Source organism: Megalops cyprinoides, chromosome 20 (assembly GCF_013368585.1).
Source record: "Megalops cyprinoides isolate fMegCyp1 chromosome 20, fMegCyp1.pri, whole genome shotgun sequence".
In the NCBI taxonomy this organism is placed as follows: domain Eukaryota; kingdom Metazoa; phylum Chordata; class Actinopteri; order Elopiformes; family Megalopidae; genus Megalops; species Megalops cyprinoides.
In genome coordinates, this window is record NC_050602.1 from 20,342,114 (window position 1) to 20,368,527 (window position 26,414).

Sequence of the window (26,414 nt, forward strand, 5' to 3'; positions counted from 1 at the left end):
ACATCCTAATGCCAGATGTTATGAAGAGATTTTTTTTAAGCATCATTCTCTCACTACTGCTATTTCACTTGTGCAAACCTCTTCCTGGCAACATCACTCTGCCTGTCATCCAGGATTACTACAGTATTTGAACAGATCTTCACTATGCCATACATGTTGGCAGAAAGACTTTTGAAATTGCTGCCCCTTGGTCTCCATAGGACTTCTTGGGGAGGAGAAACATCAAAGGTTTGCATCTTTTGTATTTTCAAATCCCAACCCATTGTTGTTGTTTTTTATCAAGGATACAGCATGTCACATCCCAATTCAATAAGACAGTACTGAAGACATTATGCTAATTGTGGAAATTGTGGAATGAGCGCAGTGCACAGATGTTGCCGGTCACAGATCCTGTTGTTAGTATGTGCGGAACTGATTTTCTACTGACGTGGTCCTTGTACCAATGCGGAATTATGGCTCCCTCTAGTGGTATAAAATTTGTTACACTGCACATGAACGCGAACTTGGTTTCAAAATGGGTCGTGAGCTAAATTAAACAAGGGTGGATGGCGTGACTTGACAACAAAACGGTGAGATGCTGCTGTGCACGTATGCGTGTGAGCACATACATGTGTACATATACGATTCTTCGGATCGTCAGTAGGAGTGGTAAGGAGCGTAGATCCAAACCCAATGGTTCATGATATGAATGCCTGGGACCCGCTGTTGGTCCTTCATAAAAGTTACTTAACTAGAAATGCTTCAGCAAATATCCAGCTGTATAAACAGGTGACACATAAACTGTGTAGTTACCTTGAACAAGAGCAAGTACAAAAAAATCAATTGATAACGACTTCAAACCAAGTAGACAGAACCGAACCAACAAAACGCAGGGTAATGTTTTTATGAAGGAACCTTTTGGCACTGCTGGAGAAACTTCGGCGCAATTGTTCAGAATCGAAGGGTGTGTTCTGCTAAGCGAAGCATTTGGACAACGCTTAAAAAAAGACTCAAAATGTAATTAAAGCGCTTTCGTGTTGTGAGGTTGGACATCTAAATGTTGAAAATTTCAAAGATACCAATTAAGCAGCGATGCTAGTATAAAGGCTTATGTGATAATTAGCATGTGGCGTCGAGCAGTTTAATCTTAGGTGGCCACAAAACGAAGCAGCGCGCAAGGAAGCGAATATCCCTCATTGGGTAACTGGCTCAGACAGGAACTATTGTTGTACCAGTAGGGGGAACTCAAAGCTAAGGAAGTCCTCGTCCAAACCATATGCATTTAATATTCAAATTGCTCTTCCACTTACATGAAACACGTTTTCATATAACCTATGTCTGCCCAAAGGTGAGATACAATTAACACCCGAGTTCAGAAATATGACTTCGCAAAGGCTTGTTGCATTTCTCACCCCTTACATCGATGTAACCTTAGCATCTGCATAGCAGCACATGCTGCTGGAAGGAACATAACACTCAGTGCTTGAACAAGGCCATTACCCACAATCCAATGCTGACCACTTAGAGTTGGTGGTTACCATTTTCCTCCTGCCCATCATCTGTGGTACAAATATGGCTGAGTGTGAACCCACAAACCTCTATGATCAGTGCAACCTCATTACCCACACGGCCACAGAAGGTCCAGATGGAGGGCTTACAGAACGTCCTTTAGTGGCACGGGTACCACTGATGCAACATCACCCCTGGTATTGAGGACCAGAAATGCATGGTTTAAAGGGGGAACGCAAGAGTTAGCAAGCAAGGGCCCAGCTGCAAAAATGGAGACAGACGGAACTGATTAAAAGGAACAGGAATCTGGAAACGTTAAGCACTTGGGAGAAGGGGCGAGCACCAGAAGGCGGATGGGAGAAAACAAAACAAAACAAAAAAATCAAGACAAGATGGAAGGATGAATAAATGAAATTTATTGAAGGCAGAAAAGAGAAGCGTGAGTGCCATCATGTGGGGGGTGCAGACAAAGAAAAACACACCATTATAATAAGCTTTTAATTTCTTTTTTTTCTGTAATACAAAATCTCTCTTTATGGCTCTAGAATGATTTTCCGTTATCAAAAATGTACATGTTTCAGATAAAAAAAAAAAACAAAACAAAAAACCTTTACTGCTTCCCCGACTACCATTAATGTGGTACACCAAAGAGCATGAATATATACATCGGGTTCCCCCTGCCCTGATCAGGCCCCCCAGCAATCAGGAAAGAACATTTGTGGTTCTGAAATTATACATTTAACTGCTGCAGGTGGGGGGGTTGGGGCACTTTGGTCCGAGTCATTCCCCTGAAAAGCACACAAGCATCATTATTGCTTTGCACCAGACTTTCAGATTCATATATACGGTTTCTCCTTTCTCTGCAAGTCAAAGACAAAAAAAAAAAGGGGGACACGTTTGAAGTGACACAGATCAAAAGCTGAGTTATGAAGGCCGGCCCACAAACGCTGCAGGCACAAAAGGAATGTTTGAATTAAGACGCGCTGGAAGGCAACAGTGGCGCCGAAAAGTCACTCCACACTTCACGGGGGGGTGGAGACCCCGGCGAGGCGTTCCGGTTGGAGTGAGGCGGTATGTCGACATTACGCAACTCTTCACCCGGATTTCGCATTCAGGTAGTAAACGTGTTACTACACTTTTGAAGGCCACAAGGTGGGTTAATTTACAGTGTTAACACACTCCGAAGTGCATTTCGAACTCAACGACCCGTGTGTGTGTTAACAGGTCACGCTTGAGATGTGCGTTCAATTTTTAGGAAAGGGTTGCGACGGAGGAACAAGTATTTCTCCAAGCATTAAAAACGCAACATCCTGAGACTGCTGTGGAAGTTAAACGGTCGATAAAACTCCCAGAATCGGCAGCTTCTGGTCGTACTTTCTTCACAAAAGCTGAGGCCTGGGTAGGCCCTACACTGTCATGAAGCAAAACTCAGTCTCAAGATCACAGCTGAAGCACAGGACTGCGCTGTGGTTTTGGAATGAAAGAAAGACGAGCCTTCTCTCTCTCTCGACACTGCCTTATATCAAAGCAGGGCAAGGGGGCTTGTGTGCGCCCAATCAGAGGAATGTTCTGAGTGCTGTGTACCAACAAAAATTATATATAGATACGTATATAAGCTGGATGGGCACTGCACAACATTTGGGGGAACAAAAAAAGGGGAAATAAGACTTACTTGTGAAAACTCAACCATATAAGACATAGCCAAGGCACAGTGACTATAGAAGAACCACTGACCCCCAGATCCAAGTACAGTATAGAAATTATACAGATACATTATTGAATTTCCACAAACACAATTGCATAAATTTAAAAATAATAAAATGGAATGAAAACTGCAGTAGATCTATATAGTTAGACAGTAAATATGATAAGAAAGACTGAGGCTTCATATTATAAAAGAGGATTTAAAAAATAAAAAAAAGGCTAAATAAGGCAGGGCATGGATTCTGAAAACCTGACTAACCCCGTGTCTCCAGCTGATGTACATTGTGCAACACTTAGGTGAAGCCCACAGTTGTAGGACGTGGAGCACTCCGGCACAAGCTCTGGACTTCAGTTCCCATGAACACCCTTAACTTGTTGGATAATGCTTTGCCTGCTAAAAATCACTATTTTGGTGGTCCTACAGACACAGAGCTGAGCATTTCTGAATGAGTCAGGGGCAAGAGAAAAAGCATGTTTGATTAAGATGCCATTTTTGTGAAGAGAAAGAATTAGACACCAATCAACATGCTCTCAACTGCAAATTCATGATTTCCAGATGTTGTAAACATCTCTACTGAAGCTCTGTCCCCACAACCAAAAAATATTTATGTAAACAAAATCTGCAAACACAGGGGGCTTAATTTTGGACATTTTCATCAAAAAGGAAGTTCTGATTTCTTTCTGAATATGAAGCCCAAAACAGCAGTGTGAAGGCCTCACGCAGCTTAAACAGAGAGGGTGTGTGTGTCTGTGTGTGTGCGCGTGTGTGATAAGGCACAGGCTTCTACAGAAAGGCAGAGAGGACATTCACAGCCCCATGCCCACACCTGAATGCCTAGTGGTCTGAATCCCCAGAGGGATGAAGGAATAGAGTGAAGCTGGGTGTTTAAGGCTTGGTGTAGGCACAGCGGTGAGCAGTGTGTAGAGAAGCTCCAAACACAAGAGTAAACAACCAGAGGCTCTCATCAATCTGAATGCAGTGTGCCCTGTATTCAACTATGAACAACAATGCAAGTGTTCCTCTTTGAAATTACCTGCCATCTGTCATACTGACATTCACTGCCTTGAGCAGAAAGAAACCGGTTGAAAAGAAAGCAAAAAACTGCTTCAAAAAATTTCCATCCACAATCCAGCGGGCAAAGCACATTGCAGTTAGATTGAACACAGCTCCTACCATCTGTGCTACAAGATGGCTGAATGATCCTCACAAACATGGGAACCATTACCAGAAAAGAAAAAAAAAAAAAAAAGCTTCAAATAAATGCTTTAAAATCCCCAAATAAAAAAATCTCTGGGTTTGTACTGGATGCCCTGTGGTCTACTGGCTCCAAGTGGCATTCGATACAGATACACATATAGGTACATAAGGGAATGAGGAAGTGAATCTTGTGGATATACAGCGTTCCACGAGCTCTATGCGGCCGTGGTCTAAAGTGACAGTCCTCCCCTCTGTCCTCCCCCACCGGCTCAGATGGTGGACTTGGAGAAGGACACCCGGAGGTGGTGGTTCTCGCCCAGGTCGTGGTTGTGGAATTCGATCAGCGACTCGATGGCCTCCTCCACCGAACCCATCTGGATCAAAGCCATCTTGCGGTCCTTCCTGTAGTAATAATTTCACCGTTAGTCAAAAGCAAATCAGTTGCCACACGGGTCAGATTTGGACGTCGATTCAGTTTTTTTTTTTTTTTAAAGAGCTGATGGCACTTCTGAAACATGCGATGGGGGCCGTGGACAGACTTACTGGAAAAACTTGAAGGCCTTGACCATGGCCCCAGAGCTGCCGAACAGAGACTTCAGGTCATCTTCAACCACTGACGGCCTGTGAGGACAAGGGGGAATGTCATCAGACAAACAGCACAGAAATTTCAGGCCCTGTCATGGCCAGTGTACAATCCATAAGCTCAACTTCCCATCTCTGCCTCAGGCAAAGAAATGTACAACATTCCTGTATACCGTTAGGGGTGAAATGAAACAGGCTTTTCTACGCTGGGACTGATAGTAAATACTGATAAATCAACCATCTACTCATTTTCCACCCTTTTGCCACTTCTCTTTAGAAAGAGCAGCAGACCAGAAACTGAAGTCTTGGGACTACTTCAGAGTCACTACCACTCTGGAAAGAAACTCCATCAAGAGAATCCCAGAGAAGGGACACATCACAGTGCGAGTGATACAGAAGACACCCCCACCCGAAAATCGTTAGAGGGCCCAGTGAGAAGCCAGAGGGGAACTCACGGGATGTTGGAGAGGTGCAGGGTGGCAGAAGGGGGGAAGATGTTCTGGTAGTTCTTGGAGCCGGGCTTCTTGAAGCGGTGGAGGGGCGAGTTGCTGAAGTCCTTGGTCAGGCCCTGGTCCTCGTGTCCCTCACGAGGCAGCTGGACCGTCGTGTGCTTGGACAGGGTGACGCGGATCGCCTTGCCGCGGAGCTTCTGCCCGTTCAGGTGGCTCATGGCTGAGGAAGCACAGGAGCGTTAGCACTGCTGCACCCAAGTGGCCCTGGAGAAGCCTACACCCCACACCCCCCTGCACCCTACAACTAGCAGATGATACTCTTGAACACCCTGTTAAATATGATACCCAAAAATAAATATGTATAACTGGACTTGATAACAATGTCTAATGAGGAGACATTAAACTGCTCATTTAACTTCAATGGATACACTTGCGTTCTATTGTGTTAGAAGTCGCTCTGGATAAGTGTGTCTGCTAAATGCATGTAATGTAATGTGACAAGTCACTCCTATACAAGTCCTCTGTTCACAACTGTCAAAACAACCTCATCTTCTGATGACACTAAATGGCTTCATGTGCACATTACATGCAGTCCCCCCACTTTAATGAAAAAACAACCGACGAATAGCGGTGGTTAACCTCGCTCGGTGACAGGAGGTAAAACCTGGAACATTACCTAGCTGGGCCTGGGTCCCGTCAGCCATCTGCACCAGAGCATTGTCCTTCTTGTTAAACAGGATCTTCACTCTCAGCACGTCACCATACACTCCTGGATGGAGCAGGAGAGAAGGGTGAGTAACACACACTTCAAAGTCTTCGCATCACAACTCTGACCCTGATTATAAACGCAATGTGTGGAGTGATTCATTTTAACACGCTCAAATCACAGGGGGAGCGGCCAAAGCCAATCAAGATACTCCATGATTTTTTCATGTTACAAAATGTACCCAAAAGGGTCTGCTACAGCCCATTTACGGTAATTTAAGCATGTCTAGCATGCTAGCTAACAGCCTAGCACAGGAGTAAGGTCAACATGATCAGAAAATGCATCATTTCTCAGGGGTGCTGATGGGAAATGAAATCCAGAGCTTGTGCAATACCATTCCACAACTATGCAACTATGGACTTCAGCTCCCAGCAGCACCTTACAAAGCACTGCTCAACGACTGCCTTTTGAACCTCCTTTGTTTAATTTATGTGCCCCGTTATGGATTTTACACAGCCATAAAAAAAAAAAAAAAAAAAAACTAAGAATGCAAACTAACCCTGTCTTTCCAGCTCATTAAATCTGGGTTACAGAAGTAAAGGCCACAGTGTCACAAATGAATTGAGTATCATATGAAAGGGCAGAAATAAAGGAACTTTGGAGCTAGGAAAATGGCAGTCACGTTAATGCTTAGGGGGCCAGGCAGGGGCTGCTGGGAAAGAGGACCCAGCAGCAGGAGTTTAACTTAAGAAGAGAGACCAGTGGAAACTGAAATGGCAGCTTTGGGCAAAAGTAAATACAAGTTCAGTGCACTCAAAGGAGTGAATATAAACCAAAAGTAAAATGGTTTAACACTAAACAGACATGCAAAACCAAATCAAGCATGCAGAATTCAACTCAATGTATGACTACAGATTGCGAATTATTAAGAGGCAAAAGATACAGCATTTTCACTAAAGAGCAGCAATTGTGTTTAGAGAGAAGAAGATCTCATTGTTGCTACAGTGCTTGTTCACCTTTTGGAAAAAAAAATGAAAATGCTGTCGCTTTTTACCCGTTTTCATTTTTTTTTTAAAGCCAAACACGCAAATCAGAGAAACCAGAAACAAAAGCACTCAAATAAGGTTCTCTGAATGAATGGTTAAACACAGGAACAACCAAAAACAGTAATGATAAAATGGTAACAATAATAATAATAAAATAAAGAATAGCTAATGAGAACATACCGAAGAGAGTAAAGAGGCATTGGGGCGTTACGCTCTTTAAGACAGCAGAGGAAGGCAGCGAGGGAGGAAGAGACAGGAAAGATGGGGGGGCAGGACAGTGGAGGTCGAACATGTCCACAGCGAAGCAGTTCCACAGGAAATGGCCAAAAAACCGTGGTTGGATCATGGAGATGGGTGACATTTTGGAGGTGGGGAAGGGGGGGTGCCCGACCAGGTGAAGTAAATTTTGTGTTTTGTGCAATTTTTTTTTTTTACGTGTCCAAATTTATGTTTTGCATTTGAACACAGGGTGTAGATTTTTTTTTTTTGAAGGGGGGAGTGGGAGGGTGGGACGTGCAGTCAGTTGGCAAAAGATCCAGGGTATTAAAAACAAAAAAAAAAAAAAAAGAGGGGAGAGGGGGAATGGGGAGGGAGAGAAACAAGAAAAAAAGGAGGTAAAAAACAAGGTCAGTATACACAAAGAAATGTGATGGTCCAGCCTGCAGAACTTGCTAGTAAATGGTTTAATAATTATAAATGGTAATGATTTTTCCCCAACCTATAAGAGTAGAGGAGAGGGAGAAAAGAAAAAAAAACATGAACACAGACAAAGCCAAGAGACAATATGTACTTTTAAACTTTGATTAGACAAAATCCGTCCTGGGACAGGTTGAACTGGCACTCCTGATGGATAGCCATTTGAGCCACTCCAGGTATTATCAGACACAGGTAACTGTAAATCAACAAGCAGCCTCCGCTCGGTACACTAACAGTCTTCTAGTAAACCTTGGAATGGCTCACACTGCTAGTCATCAGGAGTGCCATTTCTACCCCTCCATTTGAATCTTTCCCATATTAGCATTTCAAGGCTTTGATACAGCACTGACTATTGTACAGAAGTATACAATGCCTCAATCCAACACCATGCTTAGATTTAGGTTAAGTACTGTAGGCTGAAGGTCAGGGATACTGCATTTCATACCAGACAGAAGAGGTGACAAGACAACTGTATAAAGCCAAAAAAAGTAATATTGTCTCTTCAATAACTCAAGAGTGAGACAAAGCTAATGCAATTTAATAAAAAGCATGAAACTGTTCACAGAAATAGTATGTTAGTTCTCAGTAACAGTTATCTGAACTGTTAGTTCTCCCTAAAAAGTAACAGTATACCGAGAAAATGGCTTCAACACAGAAATATATTCACAAAAACTCAACAGTACAAAGGCTTATCGAAAGAACAAGAGACAGCCAGAGTAGCTGGAATGGGGGAGAGGGGGGTTGGCACCTGCAAGCCTCAGCCAAATGACAGGCAGGCTTCAGCGTGAGGGAACCAGCAGCGCGCTCTGTAAAGAAAGAGTGTGTGCACTCCCTTCAGGGATTCAGGCACTGGGGTGTAAGAGGATGAACTCTGCTACAGGCACTCTTTCCAAACAGGTGCTGCACTTCAGACTGATAGGAATGTATGCCAGTCCCAAACAACGGGACATCTCACAGTACTAGCACACTGACATGAAAGCAGGTTTGTATCCAATGAGAGTGGGAAGCAGCCCCACCCCACCCCCCCAATCCTCCTACAGAGAGACCAGAGGACAGAGAGAAAGAGAGAGGGAGAGACAGACAGAAGAGGAAGAGGGGGAGAGAGAGAGAGAGAGAGAGAGAGAGAGAGAGAGAGAGAGAGAGAGAGAGAGAGAGAGAGAGAGAGAGAGAGAGAGAGAGAGAGAGAGAGAGAGAGAGAGATGGGGAACGGCACTGACCTCTGCGTTGAGGTTGCTGACCAGCAGGACGCTGTGGCCACCGGTCAGACCGGAGAGGCCCAGGCGACTGGCAGCAGCGGCGGCTGCAGCAGCGGCTGCAGCACTAGGCATGCTCAGAGAGGCCAAGGCCCCCGGGACTCCAGGCACCGTCAGACCTGAGGATCGCAGTCAGCCACAACACATTTAAAACAGAAGTCTCGTATTACGCAGTCAGACTGGACAAAAAAGGAAAGCCATTTCTATATAATCAAATGTGCAATTGATTATTCACAAAACATTAAATTCATTAAAACAATTTCTCATTATTGGCATGACCAGAGGGGGCGGAAGGGGAAGACAAAAAAAAAAAAAAAAAAGAAAACACTACACACTATACACTGGTCATTGATCGTGGGCAGACCAAAGGAAACCAGCTGCAAATGTGTCCCCTTTAACAGTCAGCAGACATTGACTGCAATCTCAGCTGGTGTCAGGGTGAACTCACTGACCTGCTGCCTGCTGGATGGCGAAGGCGGGTGGAAAGGCATGTGCTGTCCCCCCGTACGGAGAGGCTGAGATAATCCCAGGGGCCCCTGCAGGAAAGACAGGCCATTCGGACACAGAACACATTATTCGTCAGCGCAGCTGGGGTATTTCACAGGGGACATTCAGGGAACTTAAAGTTTACAAACAGGATGCAAACCCGCAGCCCTGTGGTTTGGGGTGGAGTCGCGGGTGGAGTCTTACCGAAGGCGGCGGCCATGGCCTGGTGGTCGATGGCTGGCTGGCTGTCCCCGGTGGGCAGGTCGGGCCGGGTGTAGTCGCGGCTCTTGTCGTTGTTGTACTTGACGTTGAGGCTGGTCAGCTTGGAGAAACTGATGCGCAGGGTACAGCAGGCGTTGTAGATGTTCTGCCCGTCAAGCGACTGAGAAGCCCAATCACAGCAGCGTTAGAGCACAGGGGCGGGGCTGGAGGTCAGCTGACCTTTGCAAAGCGCAACTTCTGAATGGCACCAATGGCCAAGAGGGTTCAAGAACCCAAACGTGTGGAGTCATCACATGGGTTCATGAAACCTCTCCCGTCACAACACAGCATGAACCAGGTTTGGGGCCAGAGGAGGCAAGTAATTTAGACGAAAGGACAAAGGGGATAACTGTCAAGCTGGTCTATTGTCTGGCCTAGCTAGGTGCAACTAAATGATCGTTTCTTAACTGTTGCAGTATGAGACATCTGAAATACTTCGAGAAAACTGCATCCCTTCATAATATAAAATGCAGTTTATACATGGAATCCTGTCTGCTGGTGTGGTCCACCCACACTTCCACAAGGTTACTGATGGCAGACAGTAGCTCCACCCATAGTTATGAGGAAGTGAAACTCGAAGAATCTCACTGAGTGACCCTGCCCTTGCCTTAGGAGCTCCTAAAACTTTTTTGTGGCTTTCACATTACAAATATAAACCTGGAGATTTCACTCTTGAAACAGATTCACATGTTTCTTCAGCAGCACCCCCCCCCCCACACACACACACACACACACACACACACACACACACACACACAAAAACCACACACTGCAAATCACCCAGTCACAATGAGCACCATTCTTTGTTACTCCACCCCACTCCACCACAACCCACCAGTTTAGCATGCTGGGCAGTCATGGCATCCGAGTACTGGAGCAGCGCTTGGAACTGGTTGTTTTTGGTAAACGTGATGATCTTCAACACCGTGCCAAATTTGGAGAAGATCTGTGAAGAAATTTAAGAAAACTGTTTATTGAAGGAAAGCATTCACACACGCAAAGATCTCCGGCAAGATGGGAATATTCGATTACAATCCTGGGTGACGTTTACAATTACCAGTGTTAATCAAACTGAAAACATTTGGTACATCTAGCTGATCTCACTGCATTTTGATTACCTTAGTTGAACGTGATCTCCCTTTTACTCAAATTACAGTAAACAATTTCTGAATGTGACAAAACCCTTACATTTACTGCTTAGACACTCGCATCCAGAGCAGCCTACATAGGTTACAATTCAAGTTATCCTCTTATTCAGCTGGATTATTTATTGAAGCAATTCTGGGTTAAGTACCTTGCCCTTGGGTACAACAGCAGTGCCTCAGCAAACAATATATGCAATCTTGTAGGTTACAAGCTCTGCTCCTTACTAGACCACACTACCATTAAATGGAACCGATTGCTGATGGGAGATTGTGACTAAAACTGGCTGACAGGGACTCCAGCTCCAGCTGCAGGCGGGGTGTGAAGGTGCAGGCAGGTACCTGGTGCAGGACATCCAGCGTGACGGGGTAGAAGAGGTTCTCCACGATGATCCGCAGCACGGGACTCTGCCCGCCCACGCCGGACGCGTCCACACCAGCCACCGACATGCTGCCCGTCTGGACAGCGTTGACAGCCTGCAGAGCGGCCTGGGCTCTCTGGGGGGGGGGGGTATTAGATTGGTGAAGAGCACGTACAGACACCGCCAGTGCAAGAGCTGGTATGCATATCATTTAACACGCTTAAATGGGCGGAGGCCACTTTCAGGCATGTGCTATGCACTGTCATTCCAGCACCTTCCGTGTGATGGAGTGCCCTTTGAATGACATTTATATTACATGGTGGCACATCACAGGCCCGAGGTCTCAAATGTAAGCCATGTCAATGTATACTGTTGATTGACATAGCTTACATCTGACATGACTTGCTTTCTAGATCTTCTCTGTTTTTACTGAGTCCCAAGCCCTTCTGGTTACATACCATATTCCTTGAACACAATGCTGTCAGCAAACACCAAAGTTATCACTCTACCAACACCCCCCAAATAATCTAATCTTCTTTAAGTGTGCATGCAAGTACATGTCAACATCCACTTGTTAGTTGCAGTAAAGCATGTCCGTGTTCTAAAGTGGAAATGTTAACACACCTTTGATGGAAAGCAAAACCACCAGCTCTCATTTGGTCTGAACTTACCACCTGATTGGGCGAGTTGTCCGTCTTCAGCTCCTTGTGATTGGAATACTGCATGAAAATGGGGTGGTTCCTGATGACGGGGGTCACAGAGGAGTAATAGCTGACCATGGTTTGGGCGGTCTCCTCCGTGTTCATTTCCAAAAAGGCCTGTGGAAACAGACTGCTCTAAGCACCAGCCAAACACTTCACTTCAGTTTCCCCACAATTCCACTTCAATTTCCAACAATTTACGGTACACTGCAGAGTAAAATCTTTACCAAGAGCCCAAATACATTCTTATCTACAAGGAGATGGACAGATTCTGATCATTCCAGTAATAAAATATGAGATCACTAATCAATTAATTGGACCAATGATTCAAATTCTCGTTTAAAAAAAAATCAAGTGTTGCTTCTCATAAATATTCACAAATGAGAGTCGAAAAAGCCTGCATATAGCAGATAAATCTTCCCGCAAAAGCATGTGCATTCACACATACTGCATTTTTCCGAGACCACACTCCAAACTGGATGCTTGCATCACCCCCTCGTAGCTACCTGGTTCTTCCCTTTCAGCATGAGCAGGTTGGTGACTTTGCCGAAGGGCAGGCCCAGAGAGATGACCTCGGCCTCGTTGATGTCATTGGGAAGCTTGCGAACGTGTATGACACGCGATGGAATGCCCGGGCTCCTGATGTCACCTTTGAATTTCTTGCTGTCGTTGCCATTCGCTGCAGAGGCGTGACATCATAGTGAGAAAACCGCTCAACATCTTTCTCCGCTGTTTGAGTTGAAGTGAAAATGCAAGGAACTTTGGGTGGAGATAAATGCAAACCTACCACTCATGATATAGGATCCGTTGGAGATGCAGGAGGAGAAGAGCTCGTCAGACCCCCTCTGCAGAAGCAAAAATATCATGAACAATTACATGAACTTCTCAGATGATCCAAGCTTTCACAGTAGTGTCGGGTATTATAACACCATCCTAGGAAGCACCGATACATGATATCATCGTTGTTGGCTGTGGTAAATATAAACTTTGCTGTAGGGTGACATCTGGCTGAATCACAAAAATTGTTAACAATATACATTAAGCCTAGACTAAAGCAGACAATATAAAAAAAAGCAGTTCAGCTCATCCATTTGCAATGTTGAGGCTGCTGTCACTAATATCTGGCCCCATTTATGTGGGCTGAGCAGGGTGGTGCACTTGCAAGTGACAATGAAGGTTTATCAGATTCCCTTCTTCTGGCAAAGCTTGCTGCAAAGGCAACAAGTGATATCACTGACGTCAAACTGTTCTTTTTCCATGAAGTTTGACAAAATAGTCAAATAGCCATTCTCTCATCTACTCAACCCAATCTATGTACTATCTACTCCGAGTTACACACAACACCAACAGTTACACTTTCCACAATCCCTCCCTATAATAACACGACAGCACATGATAAGTGTCCACCTCCGTACCCACTGGTCACATGTGGCAGTGAATAGCAAATTTTCTCATTCCCTCAGCTACTGAATGTATTCTCAGAGAGAAAAGTAAACATTTCAGCTGTTAGAGCAGGCCAAGACCAAAAAAAATTGTTTGAAGCTCAGCTGTTAGCAACTAGTTCACAAGTTGATCTCAAAAGACGTTTTGGTGATTGAAACACCATTTTGTGTTTGTTTTTTGGAAACTGAAAAATCACACCCATCTCCACTTTTGGCCCAACCCAACAATACAACATCTGATATACAGAAGTGTGAAAGTTGTCCATTTAAAGCTGAGGGACTGATGTAGGCCCCAGCACTTGCTAAAACAGCAGCGCCAGAGCTGCGCTCAGACAATGATGTAGTAATGAAAGCTGGGCTATACTGTACAGACCGCACACTTTGGGCGCAACTCGCACATTCTGACACTAAATAATGTTTGCGTTTAAGGATGAGCTGGACATAACTCCAATCAGTACACCAGGGTGCCAGTCAGCACACAGGTCTGTTGAGAATGGCACAGGGTCACTGTGTCCCCTTTATAAAACTACTCTATGCTACAGAAGATTTCAGCTGTTCACTGATAGTGTTGAGGCAGGAGACACAAATCCAACCCAAGAAAGTACTTTACACAGAGTACAAACCAACTCCACATTTCAGGCATAACTTCTGTGGCTATAAAAGAATGCAACTGCAGGCAACTTTTCCAACTGGCCCCTCCCCGAGAGCCATAAACATTTCCTAACGTCCCCCAACAGGATACGCATGGCTGATTTCAGAAGGAGGGGAAATCCTGACAAGTCAGCAGAGTGCGGTTAATGACAACGGCTGGGCAGAATCAAACTGAAGTGCATGCGCTGTTCCACCAAATTCCATCGCTCCCACAAGCCCAGAGCGCTACCACCACTGTTTTAGCTTTACACGCCAAGAGGGTGGGGACATGTACCAGCCAAACCCTTTCACGCAAGCAGGAGAAAGAGAGCAGAAACATGTCCAGAGACACAGAACAAAAGGTACATGAAACACTACACCAGCGTACATGACACTAGAGACCACTAGTCTCTCTCACTCCCCCACACGTGACTAAGCAGAATACTTAAAGAATATGAATTACTAAATACGCATCTAGCCGCTGTGCTCAGAACTGGAAATTAAGTGCCACTGCTGAAGCAAAATGTGTTCCATTTAGATTTGATGAATATTCACAAAGGGGTACGACAGAAGCACATACTTAACGAGCACACCAGCGCAAATACCAGCGGAACTTCCCATTACCAGCCCAAGCACCGAAAACACAGACACAGCAGGCAGCAGGAATGCAAGGGCTGACAGTCTCCCGATTAACAGGAGAGCCTTCCACATATTCATCTCCAGGGAAACCACGGCACTCCGTGTTCCTTCCTGCTGGAGTTCCTGTCGCCATTTCACTCCAGGTGTTCCAGGATCAGGGATTTCCAGTGATGGACCATCACATCAAACCAGCTTTCCATGTGAAAGTTCAGTGCTCATCATTTCAGCTATAGCTGATACAGCATTTATGGCTCCACATCCCTTTCCCTTTATAAAATCTGAACAAACTGTCCCTAGAAAAGGACCGGTAATTCATTTCTGTATCAGTGAACACATTTCACCATGACAGTAATGCAGTACAAAACAGTCAGGGAAAGTTTTTTTCACTTAAATTTTTTATGTCTGCCATGCTGCTTGGAGGACTCAACCCTTCCATGTGTGGGGTTGCCTTCTGCTTCTACCGACAGCAGACCAGGCTGGCAACACACTGCTTGCTTTATCTCTAGACTGTAATAACCTGATACAAAGGCCTCTGTAACAGAAGGAGGCCGATCAGCTGCCCTTCATTAATAGAGCGCTACACGGGGAGTGGGGCTGCTGGAACGACCGTACAGCAGTGGAGACGACCACGGGTTTAAAGGGCCCTACAAACAGCATGCTTTTCCAGCCACGGCATCACGGGCCAGAACACCTTAAAAATGAAACCAGATTGGCCAGGAATGTGAGGGACAGCTTTTCATTCAGCAAAAGAGACATCAAAATAAGAGTTTAGAGTGATAGAGTGATAAGTAGTGAAAAATGTCAATACTCTACTGTGTCATCCACAGTCCTTTATATAGCGATGACTTTGGCTCTAATATAGTTGAGTATAATGCATTAGTAAATTTAATTAAGAAATGGATTTTGAAGTCAAGGGCCTCCTGTTGTGTGAATATTTATATGTGCACAGAATTAAAAATGTGCAGGAAGGGGAAAACGGAGGCCAAGCCAGCACCGGTGTTCAGCCAATATCGCACTCCCCGAAGAGCACGATGCTGCTCACTGCATCCGTGTGTGCAACATTACCCACATGTGACAAACACCGCTGCCTTCACGGTTAAACTGAAAACCATCAGCTCCGGGCAGTAATGCTGCTGCTCCCATGCAACCAGCACTACGAGTCTACACAACCTTTGAACTTAATGAGCTGCACTTAACCATTCATTAGACACTGTGAGCCCTTTTCTCTCTCACACACACCTTGGCAGCACCTATAACAATCCCCTTTTGTGCTGCTCGGGGAGGGCGCTCCCGCATACCATAGCTGATTATCTCTGGAATGCTTTAGTGGGGAGGGCCGGGATCAGTGTTAAAACTGGATCGCAATAGCCTCACAAACAGGAAAAGTACATTAACTGTCAGACAAGACCAAACACGTTATTCTTTTCCCAGTTACACACCACTGAGCCTGCAAATGGTCATAAATTACTGTCTCTAGACTGTTCGGAAAATCACTTTCCTGATCTTAAGAGAAAATCCTTTGTGCTGATCTCACTGTATTCTTCCTTTTCCCCCCCATCTCATGGCAGAATGAAAAATCCAAGGGAACTTTCCAGAATAAATGTAAAAGTCAGGGTGGGGGGGTAATAGTCTTACTCAACTGCAATGTACTGAATGGCAACTAATGACCAGAGTCACAGCAGAGCGTGTAGTCCACACTAACACCGTTCCATTCCATTAGTTCATATGGCTGAAAAGCGTTTCCTATTAAACATGAACAAGTCTCTCCGCTGTGTGTTATGGCTACGCACAACTCTCAAAAACCAAAAAAAAAAGGAGGGGGGAGGGGAATTCCACAATTCTGTGATCATGGAAGAATGGGGGCCCTGTAAAACACCAACAAAACAACCCCCCCGTCAAGACACAAACCATGCTCCTCCAGCGTGTAACAACTGACTTGGTTTTACTAGCATCTGTTAGAACAAAGAAAAGGTGCAAAGCATGCTGGGCCGGCGGGCGATGATGGGAGTAAGAGTTTCCAGGGCGTGCGGGAGCATGTTTACGCCCTGTGACAAAGCAGAAACGCTCTCAGACTGAAGAGCGCACGGCCCCCGCAGCCTGGGGCGCGGAAAGACACCAGAACAGCCCCGACATTCCAGACTCAACACAGCTGCCATGGAAACGCTCATTACCATACATTCTTCTTTACATCGTGTTTCAGATCCCGTGCTTTGCACACTTCTAGAAAATGCATATATGAACTTATGCACATGAACACAAGGGTGATCAATGTCATGACGCAAAAAAGAATTTGAATTAAGGACACTGCCTTGTTGTGGAAACCAGCAAAGTGATATTCTAATCCAATCACTACAGATACAGGAGCTAACAACAATGGCACTTTTTTTGAGAATCACCATTTTTGATTCCACATAACCCACCCTCAGTGCAGAAAACATTATAAACCGATTCAATACTAAATGTTCAGATCAAAGCACACTGCAGGTAGATGAACCTGGACGGAATCTAGTTACTGCTTAATCTGGACGGGCAATATTCATTCACAGCAGGTACCAAGACAGGCCCAAATGTTTACTTCTTGGGCGTTTGTTCACCTTATCAGAGCAACAGTTTAAACAGCAACCGACCTTTGAGCAGAGTGCTAACGCGTGCTAACGCAGGATACAGTCCACTCCTTTAAAGCTGGCGCAGTCTTGGCAAACCCAACAGTTTGCCACTGCAGACCAGGGGTGACTCGTAGTAAAGCTGCCACAGCCACACATGACCTGACTGCTACCTGCATGTAGTTACTTTTCCGTGTCAAAGTCCTCCACAGGTAACTGCCACTTTCAATTAGGAAGGATTATGGACCACAGCAGGTGGGAAAGGTAACTACACACACAAAAACCTGGAGTGAGTTAACCGATCCTCATCAGTCCTGGGGGGGACCGCTGTCGCACTGGAAAATTTCAGGTCGAAAAGGAAGCAGGTGACATGGACGACACAGAATACATCGCTTCAGTAAGGTTCAGATAATACCCAAGCACGCCATTACAACTGCAATAAAGCCATGAGGCTGTCAGCAGCTTTCCAGGAAAGGGTTTCGTAAGGTAACCAATGTGATGCCGTAGAAACGGTCACCAAGGATCCTGAAGCAGCAAACCGAACTCTCCAATAAACACGGATAACACTATGAACCCAGAACCAGCCACCAGCAGTCCTGTTCAGCAAAAACAGAGAACACCAATTTAACCACGCCAAGCTCTCTGACATCGGGGTAAAGGACAGAAGTGAAGAAGGTTTACAAGCAGAAAGAGGTACCTACCTTTGTACCAACTGTTATGTCGTGGACACTGCTGTAAGGGGGGGGAAAAAAAAAGGTAAAAAGTTAGACAACAGCAGACATGAAGCCTAAAATCCCATTCACAGCTTAAACATGTACAACGGCACACACTGTGCACATAAGTGCAAACATGCCACATGAAGAGGCTGGTTTTCTCCAAAATGTTCCACGGCTATGGAAAGGTGTATATTTATAAGACAGCAGGGTGTTTATAAAGTTTGTTTAGACTTGCATGACACGGGATGCACACAGCTTACTACACTGAAGAAGTGAATCTGAATTTAAGATTTAAATTAAGCTTTTCACAATAATGAAATAATGGTGGCAGTGCCGCCTTTCCTAATCCTATCATGTCCAAAAGCTATTGATCCGACAAACTGTGTGCAAGACAACAGTACTATCTACATTCTGTATTACACCAGCATAAAGAGTACACATAACTGGTAAATAAAAAATTCACAATATGGGCCAAGGCTTAAAAATAGCATCATTAGCATCTAAGTGGCGAATAATCCGTTTTTATTTTCGAGTAGAACTGTTGTGAGAATTGTTGTGAGCATTTAGTTTTGGTAGTTAAGAATCCATTTCCTACAGTTATACCCTGAAATTAGTATGATCACACAACACAGCAAAATCGGTTAAGAAAAGAAAGCGTCCAGATGCAGGCTGGATGACGACCAGATCTAAACCTTTTTTTTTTTTTTTATCAGAACCGGATGAGTGACCGGCGTTGTGTCTAGACAAAAAAAAAAAAAGCAGACAACTTCTAATGTACAAAAATCCAAGCCCCAAAACAACAACATTTCCCTTCAAAGTCTGGTGCAAAGACCTCCATACAGTACAAGCTTAAACATGCAAGTGCAGCTTAATTAAAGACCAGTGCAAAACTACTAAAACTGGACAGTCCATTCAACAGTGAAGCACAGGCCTAAATAATTTCCCACCTCACCACCTGTACACTGTTCCCCACATATCTGCCAGAAGCTCCACTGCATCTAATCTTTAAACAATGAGGGGAAGCCGAGCCCAGGCATCCGTCCACAAAGGCAAGGACACGTGTTAAAAGCAGAGCTTCCAGCGGCCCCGGCCACTTCCTTGTTCGCAGAGGGTGGGCACACAAATTCACAGGCTTCCTGGTCCTGTTCAGCTTTCACTTACGCAGCCCCATACAGCCAAATCCCTTTCTCTGCGATACGGAAAATATGCGGGGGGGAGAGAACCAGTGGCTCGTTTCTCCAAAACTGACGCAACTACACCCTGGAATGTAATGAAGCAGAACCTGTTGGGCTGCACTTCAAGACACACACAAGAACACAACAGGAAGAGCACCTCTTGGGGGGGGGGGGGGGGGGGGGGGAAGAAACTTCAGAACATTTCAGGTCATTACTTAGAAACGCCTGCATCCAACAGGTACTGAATCATTTCCGTGCTGGTGATGCTGACAACAGGGGGCTTGTACAGTTTCACTATCTAGATGACTTTAACACTGGGAAACCACCATGTCTATCTCTCGCATCAAAAATGTATAGCTCCTACAGTTTGGTAACATGACCATAATTGTGGTACCACAGAGCCCTGAAAAGGGTTACCCTGTTTGTATGTTGGAGACTTTGGTTTTCTGCAAACACAGGAAGCAACAATTTAAATGTCTGGGCAGAAATGAAAAGCCTGAAGACAATACCTCTTGTCTTCTGCAAAGTTCCCATTCCTACAGCATCAGAAAAAAACGCAATCAAGGTCGTGTAGTGTTTTTAAAGGTTGCTGGAATTACGTCAAGCTGCTCACCACACAAGAATTGACTGACAAAATCATTCTTTTAGGTCTAATAGGACACAATGTCAATTGCACAACCCTGACTCAACAAGCATTTAAAAATGTAAAAGAAGGATCAAACGCTATATCTGATGAAAACCATCTCTGTATCTGAACACTTGTTACACAAGTTATTTTTCATTAATACTGAATGAGTTCCATGAACCATGCAAAATATCACCGAGATTACATTTTCCTGTGTGAATGCGAGTGAATGCAGATCTCTTTGCAGCAAGTCATTACTTATACAAAAAGAAATACAAAAAGAGAGAGTTTCATTAGGCTCTTGGAAAGAGGCAGGGTTGAATTTGATCCTGGGAGCCAGAGAATATCTGAATATCAAATTAGTTGAAATGCACGTCCTTAACAGAACCATACCACTAAAGCGCAAAAAAAATTCACTAATTGCTTACTTATGGCACTGAAGCAACCATGCGGGTGAGAAGCATTGGTTGTGTCTTGTTTAATCATAAAAAGCATTATGTATTAGACTAATATTAAACTATGCAGAGATTAAATGCCTTGTGGCTTCCCGTAAAATGATTACCTTGTACAGAATTGGATTGCAGCTAACTGCATGCCCACGGGAGCTCAGCAACTCCTATTGTCCCGAGGATGGGTGTGGCCAAGATGTGGACAGAGTTTGTTTTACAACATGAAATAAATTAGCAACAATAGCTGCTTCCCCCATTTTGTCAACATAAAACTAAGCTGTCAATAATTGAAGGCAAGGACAGGGAGGGAACATGGTGAAACAGCAGCCCCAGATGATAACCCTCACTTTGTGATACCCAGCGATTATGTTTAGGCCCAGGAAGCATGTGTAAAGGGGAGGGGTGGATACATTTTAAGGCAGTCATTAGAAAACTGAACAGTTTGGTGGTTACAATAGCTTTACAAATGTCCTGAGTGGGTCATTTTGGTTTGGCCAAATGTCCTATCAAAGAAGGGTCAGGCTGCACTTCAGCTAAGTATTTAAAATGTTCAACTTAAAGTTAAAATTAAACTTTTCCTGTATGTTCTTAAATGAATCCAAATCTACTCAGGTTGCAAGCACTCCAATCGTGCCGATTGTGGATCAGAAGGGTACAAGTCATTCTTGGACGCCTTTATTAAGCTAAAATTATTTCTGACTAAATGGCCAGGAATGCTGGATCAGATCCGATTAGCCCCCTGATCCAGACAGACAAAATATGACACAGGAAAACAAGGGTCTCAACATTAATAAAGATACACCGGGAAGCCAGAAACAGCAAGATCCCAGACACTTCCGCGGTGGGAGCAGGGGGGGAAATGTGTGGGGAGAAAAAAAGATCCAAAGCCCTCTAGACTAACGCGTACAAGAATTAAGACAAACAGGAAACTTACTCTATTTCAGCGACGTAACGGGATCCCAGAGGATACAAATCCGTCTCTAAACGGCTGTAAGAGAAGACTCGTCATCATGAGGTTTTTACTTGGAGGGAAAGCAAGTGAAAGACAAAAAATGAATGTATCTCGGCAGACAAATCGAAATAAATCTGGCTACTTTTCAAAACAGACCGCGTACGCGATCAGTTAACTTTGTGCCCACGCATGTCTGGCTTGTTAGCTACTCTAGGGTAAAAAGGGGACGTGGAAACTAACGCGTAACTATGTGACTCGATTGCTTTAAAATCCCCTCCAGGCACTGAGGCAACTTTACATTAATCACCCGGCATGTAAATAGCCAGCAGAAGGTACCTACGCCTTCAGCATTGTGGGCCTTAACAAAAGAATTAACAAAACTATATAACCACTGAACGTTTTCATTGACCATATTTTTACATGAACACAACTCAAACAACTGACATCTTCGTGTTCTTCCCGATGATCCAGTTAACTAAGTTAATGTTAGTGAAATGAAAACGAACTGATATTTTCAGGTTTAAAATGGCCCAGTTCCATTTTAAAATGTAGCGAGCCAGCCAGCCAACATACTATAACGTTAAGGTTACCTAAACCTGACGCCTTGCCAAAAAACATCAGCAGCGCTTAAGTTAACACAGCGACTTCACTGCGTGATCTTTAACATCGTCATCTCTCTTCCGCCATTGCATTAGTACTTGACGGAAATTAAAAATCACTCAAAGATGCGGAAACGAAGACACATTTACTCCCCGCCGCGAATATAAACTTCTTATATAAGTTGTTACGTCAACGTTGGTTAGCCGCCTACGTTGCCCTGCCGTTCGTCGTAACGAGTATTACCTGAATAGTTAACTAGTTAAAAGAAACGTGCAAACTAACCCCTGGCCAAGAGTAGCGAAGACTTTAGCTTGCTAGCTAGGCTAACTATCGGGTGGCCAGAGGTGGGAAAACAACTTCGGGAAATCCACAGGTGGTTATTCCCCCACATCAAAATAAAACGTTAGATAACCCGAGGGTTTAACTATACAACTATTTTTTTCTAAACAGTTAAAAATACACTAGCATAAAACTCAGACAGAAAAAATGCCTCTCTTCCGGACAGAAGTAGCTGGCCAGCTAACCAGCCAATTTACTATTAGCAACGTTAGCTATACCAACACAACTAGCTACCTAGCTAATCGTTTAAAAAACTGTTCTCAGTCAAATTTCCTGGCCTCGGTAAAGTTATAAAACAATACAAGCACGCATGTCATCGATACATCACATTTAATACTGTATTAATACTATTACTGTTACTTTTTAAAGCAATTTCCTCATCACTTACCCGTCCATTGCACAATACAGAACTACAGATCAGAGCAGCAGGACGGCAGCCTCGCCGACTTTTCTTATACCCCTTCAAAATGGCGGAGAATGCCAAGGCGCACACTGATTAGTCCAGCTACGGGGGAGAACCGAAAAGAGGCGGGCGCCTCGCAGCGCAGCGGCACTGCGGTTGGACAAGACGCACGACTACTCTAAAAAGGCGGCCAAAAAAGTTTTTTTTTTTTTGCTTAAGTTTGCTTAAATTTCTCGATGTGGCACGATGTCTTAGCAAGGTGTGTTCTTTAAGGTAGTTGTGCAGTGTAGTTGGTGAACTGGATTTGTTTTTATCACTAACTGCTAGGATTTCAATTTGCATACCCAAAGAGTACCATGGTAGACCTAGTGTATCGCACTACATTGCTTTCATGGGTAGGTTTCACATCACTAATGAAAATGAGTGGTGTATTGAGTTGTAGCCATCCGTGATAAGTTTGCCAGGAATATTCTCGATGCTACCTGTAGTCGCCACTTTTTTCATTAAATAGAGCGAAAGTGATTGATATGTTTTAGAAATTAAAGCCTACTGCAAAGAGAGAGTAAAATAAAACTGAAAAAGATGTGTAGTGATTATGTATGTTATGGTTGTTGCTTCTGGTCTGTGAGAGTGGTACTGAACCTCATTAGCTGCAGTAATGATGTGTTAGCAACTTCTACAGATGGTGCACTACCCTACACAAATGCCTCTGTGAAGAAAATACAAAATATATTACATTTATTAATTTCACATCCTGTCCAAAATCTCTTTGGTGTATTTGAGATATTGCCTTACCTTGCTTTAACTCATACCACAGAAGAGGAAAAATGAATGAGTCTTAAAGGATTAGGTCTTGTTTTGATCTCTATCCATCCCCAAACAAAACAAGATACTTTTTTCAAGGTCTGTTTCCTTGCAGGTTAAAACAGTTTTATACATTTGTATGTTTGTTGGGGGCAGGCACTTTGACACCATTACTACCATGACCTAATTTATATTTTAGCAAAAAAACCTGTGGTTGGATAATCTACTAGCAAACTTTAAAGTGACCATTTGGATTCACAAGAACAGACCTCGTATCAACTAGACTGGGCCCTAATCATTGTGGAACGTGTTTCAACAGCTATTGTTAGTGGCAATAATAATGAGAAACTGGATGCTTGAGATCATGAGCATAAAAAGATGTCTGCATGGTTGTGAAATAAGATGAAGGTACATGATTGGATGCCCCTGTATGCTTGACTAACCTGTTTATCTGTTTCACAGTTGGAATCTCACCTGAAACTTTGAGCTTTTTGCATTTATGTATTATATTTTTGTTGTTTTCATTAAAAAACATTTCAAAGGTGCATTTTGGTAGGGCCTCATTAGTAAAAACAAAGCTGTCTTTTTCATTAAAAAAATGCAACAATAAACTGACAACCTAAGAAACAACCTGCAGCATTAACCTTTTTTCATATGCTAAGCTCACTGTTCTTAAGCAAGCCCTTGTTCTCTTACCAAGACACACTAATGGGTAGTCGTCTGTGCTGCAGCAGGTGACACACCTGCCCAGAGATAAATAATTGAAAGGAGACCTGGCAGGTAAGACAGAAGCTTATTGTTTCCATGGCTGCCAGCAAGCTGTCCAAACACAGGGTCAGGTAACATTTGTTTCTGTCTTCTCTGAAATGGCTCTCTCTCTCTTTCTCTCTGTGTGTGTGTGTGTGTGTGTGTGTGTGTGTGATGGTAGGCGTTACATAGGCCTACATTTAATCCAGAAATATTTTTGGTCTTTTTTGTAGATTTTTTTGTAGACCTACTGCAAATGATCCAATAACTCTATATGTAAAATAAATTCAATAAGAATAAAAAAGTACTTTTAAACAAACTCAGTTTGTTAGTTTGTGTAAATATCTTCCAGTTTAACACACATGAAAGCTCATCTCTATAACACTTCCACTGGTAATGTAAGATGCTCTAAACCCGACCCCTGATTCCTTAAAATGCCTCTCTCCTTTCTTTTAGTTTCCACCTCCCTTCTATCACTTGCCTCTTCCCTCTTCTCAGCTTCTGTTTACCTCTCTGTCTTATCGCAGTTTCATTTGCATATGACTGGATACTGTAGTGTAGGAACTCCTCTCGGCTGTTTTCAACTGTAGGTTACAGAAACCCAACGTAGAAACTTCACACGTTTTAAAAATACCGGACATAAGGGGTTTTAAAAATGTAAATGGCGTGGTTTGGAAAAAAAAAATGGATAAGTTTAAAAGACACTGATATTAACATATAAATTGCCTACATATATACAAAAGGTGTGTATGTATGTATATATATATATATATATATATAATTTTTTTTGGTGCAATCTAATTTTATTTGGGGAGACTTGTTCTGATAGCTTCAATTTTTTATGAGGATCTTCCTCCACGTCACAATTACATTCAGTGAAAATATTCACAGTTGAGAGAAATAATTAATAGGGCTAATTACATTGTATCCAGCTAGTTGCAGGACTACGGTGAAGTTACGCGCAATCCAAACGATTCCCAACAGGCATTTTTAAAAAGATGTACATGGCTTTGAAATATGCTTGTTTTCGTAGAATGACCACCACTAGGCCTACTGAATTTGTGATGTTGTACGCACGCATTTTGGAGGTTTGAATCCTTTTTGTCTGGTAGCTGCTGTACGCCTTGGGTGTTGAGATCACAGTTTTAATCCCTTCACCCCCCAAGCATAAATAGCTACACAATATTAGCGGTCGCTTATACTTCCAACCAACGTCATCTATTTTGAAAAGTGACGGTCAGATTGCGGTCAGATTAAACGGTCTTCCGCTGAATGATTTAGACTCAAATTAAAGCGAATTGTGTTAGTTGTGCTAGTTCAATGGCATGAACAGTCGGGGTTATTGTAATATAAATAGAAACATATTTCGCCAGCGTGCGTGCTACGTTACTTAACTAGCTGTGTTTTACGTATCTTCTTCATTGCATACTTGGAACACCCATTTTAAAATATTTTCGATCTGAACGCTGTCGTCCTCAGGAAATGTCGTTTGGCTCCATCTTGTGGTGAGGTTACGTCATTGCACACTGGGGGAAAAGCGGAGCTCAACGTAGTGCTAGATAACATTAGGTTGCGTATTTCATTTAAACAAAATTACGTTACTTTCAAACGTTGTCTGTTAACGTTCGATTATCGTCATTAATCTGTATTCATTCGAAACTGATTTGACTTGTCTGCATAATTCGTTCAGCATTGTAGTTTGTGTACGCAAAGTTACCACCTATGAACACGAGAATTTCAATATATTACTCCTTTAGTCAAACAAGGTTAGCTATACGTTAACTACAGTATAAAAATTGTTAAGAGTGTCCACTATTATTTACAGAATTTGCAGATTGTGTGAGATTATGTACGTCTGCAATTCAGCATTCAGAAGGGCAACAGCGGAGGTAGGGCAAGATGTCTAGTTAGTTTTTTTCCTCTGTACCGCTACTGTGGATATGACAGTATGACTAACGTTACTGCATGATGTATTTGCTCTGAATACGCAATTACATAAATTATGCTTCTCTACATTTTATCGATTTCTGCTGCTGCATATTTATATATAAAAATTCACACTGACATCTTTTAACCTGTTGTAAATCCAGTATTGACCACTACGCCACAGAATATTATGTCAAGAATATTGGTGAGGCTGTTATGTAACAATAATGAGATACAAACCAGTGTACAAATTATGTGAAAAATAATTATGTGGAAAAAAGATTTTG

At 43.4% G+C, this 26,414-nt stretch overlaps 1 protein-coding gene across 2 annotated transcripts; it reads right to left on the bottom strand.

Moving 5' to 3' along the window:
* Nucleotides 1-2,304: 2,304 nt before the first annotated feature.
* Nucleotides 2,305-22,708, bottom strand: LOC118795365 (polypyrimidine tract-binding protein 1-like). Of its 2 annotated transcripts, none has more exons than XM_036553807.1 (16): nucleotides 22,636-22,708; nucleotides 21,291-21,344; nucleotides 18,093-18,120; nucleotides 12,865-12,922; nucleotides 12,584-12,756; nucleotides 12,048-12,194; nucleotides 11,357-11,512; nucleotides 10,708-10,818; nucleotides 9,816-9,993; nucleotides 9,578-9,661; nucleotides 9,090-9,244; nucleotides 7,357-7,390; nucleotides 6,101-6,193; nucleotides 5,428-5,644; nucleotides 4,934-5,011; nucleotides 2,305-4,792 (listed from the first exon to the last, which is right to left on the bottom strand). In XM_036553807.1, the coding sequence occupies exons 1-16, from the start codon at nucleotides 22,641-22,643 to the stop codon at nucleotides 4,660-4,662; spliced, it is 1,707 nt and encodes a 568-aa protein (XP_036409700.1). In that variant the 5' UTR covers nucleotides 22,644-22,708; the 3' UTR covers nucleotides 2,305-4,659. The 2 variants fall into 2 exon arrangements, with proteins under 2 accessions (XP_036409700.1, XP_036409699.1); XM_036553806.1 differs by having other exon boundaries at nucleotides 18,093-18,123.
* Nucleotides 22,709-26,414: the final 3,706 nt, after the last annotated feature.

Coding starts and splice junctions, on each gene's coding strand:
- LOC118795365 (XM_036553806.1), bottom strand. Junction 12,757..12,864: donor CGGATCCTATATCATGAGTG/GTAGGTTTGCAT, acceptor ACGCCTCTGCAG/CGAATGGCAACGACAGCAAG. Junction 9,994..10,707: donor CTGCCCAGCATGCTAAACTG/GTGGGTTGTGGT, acceptor TGGGCTTCTCAG/TCGCTTGACGGGCAGAACAT.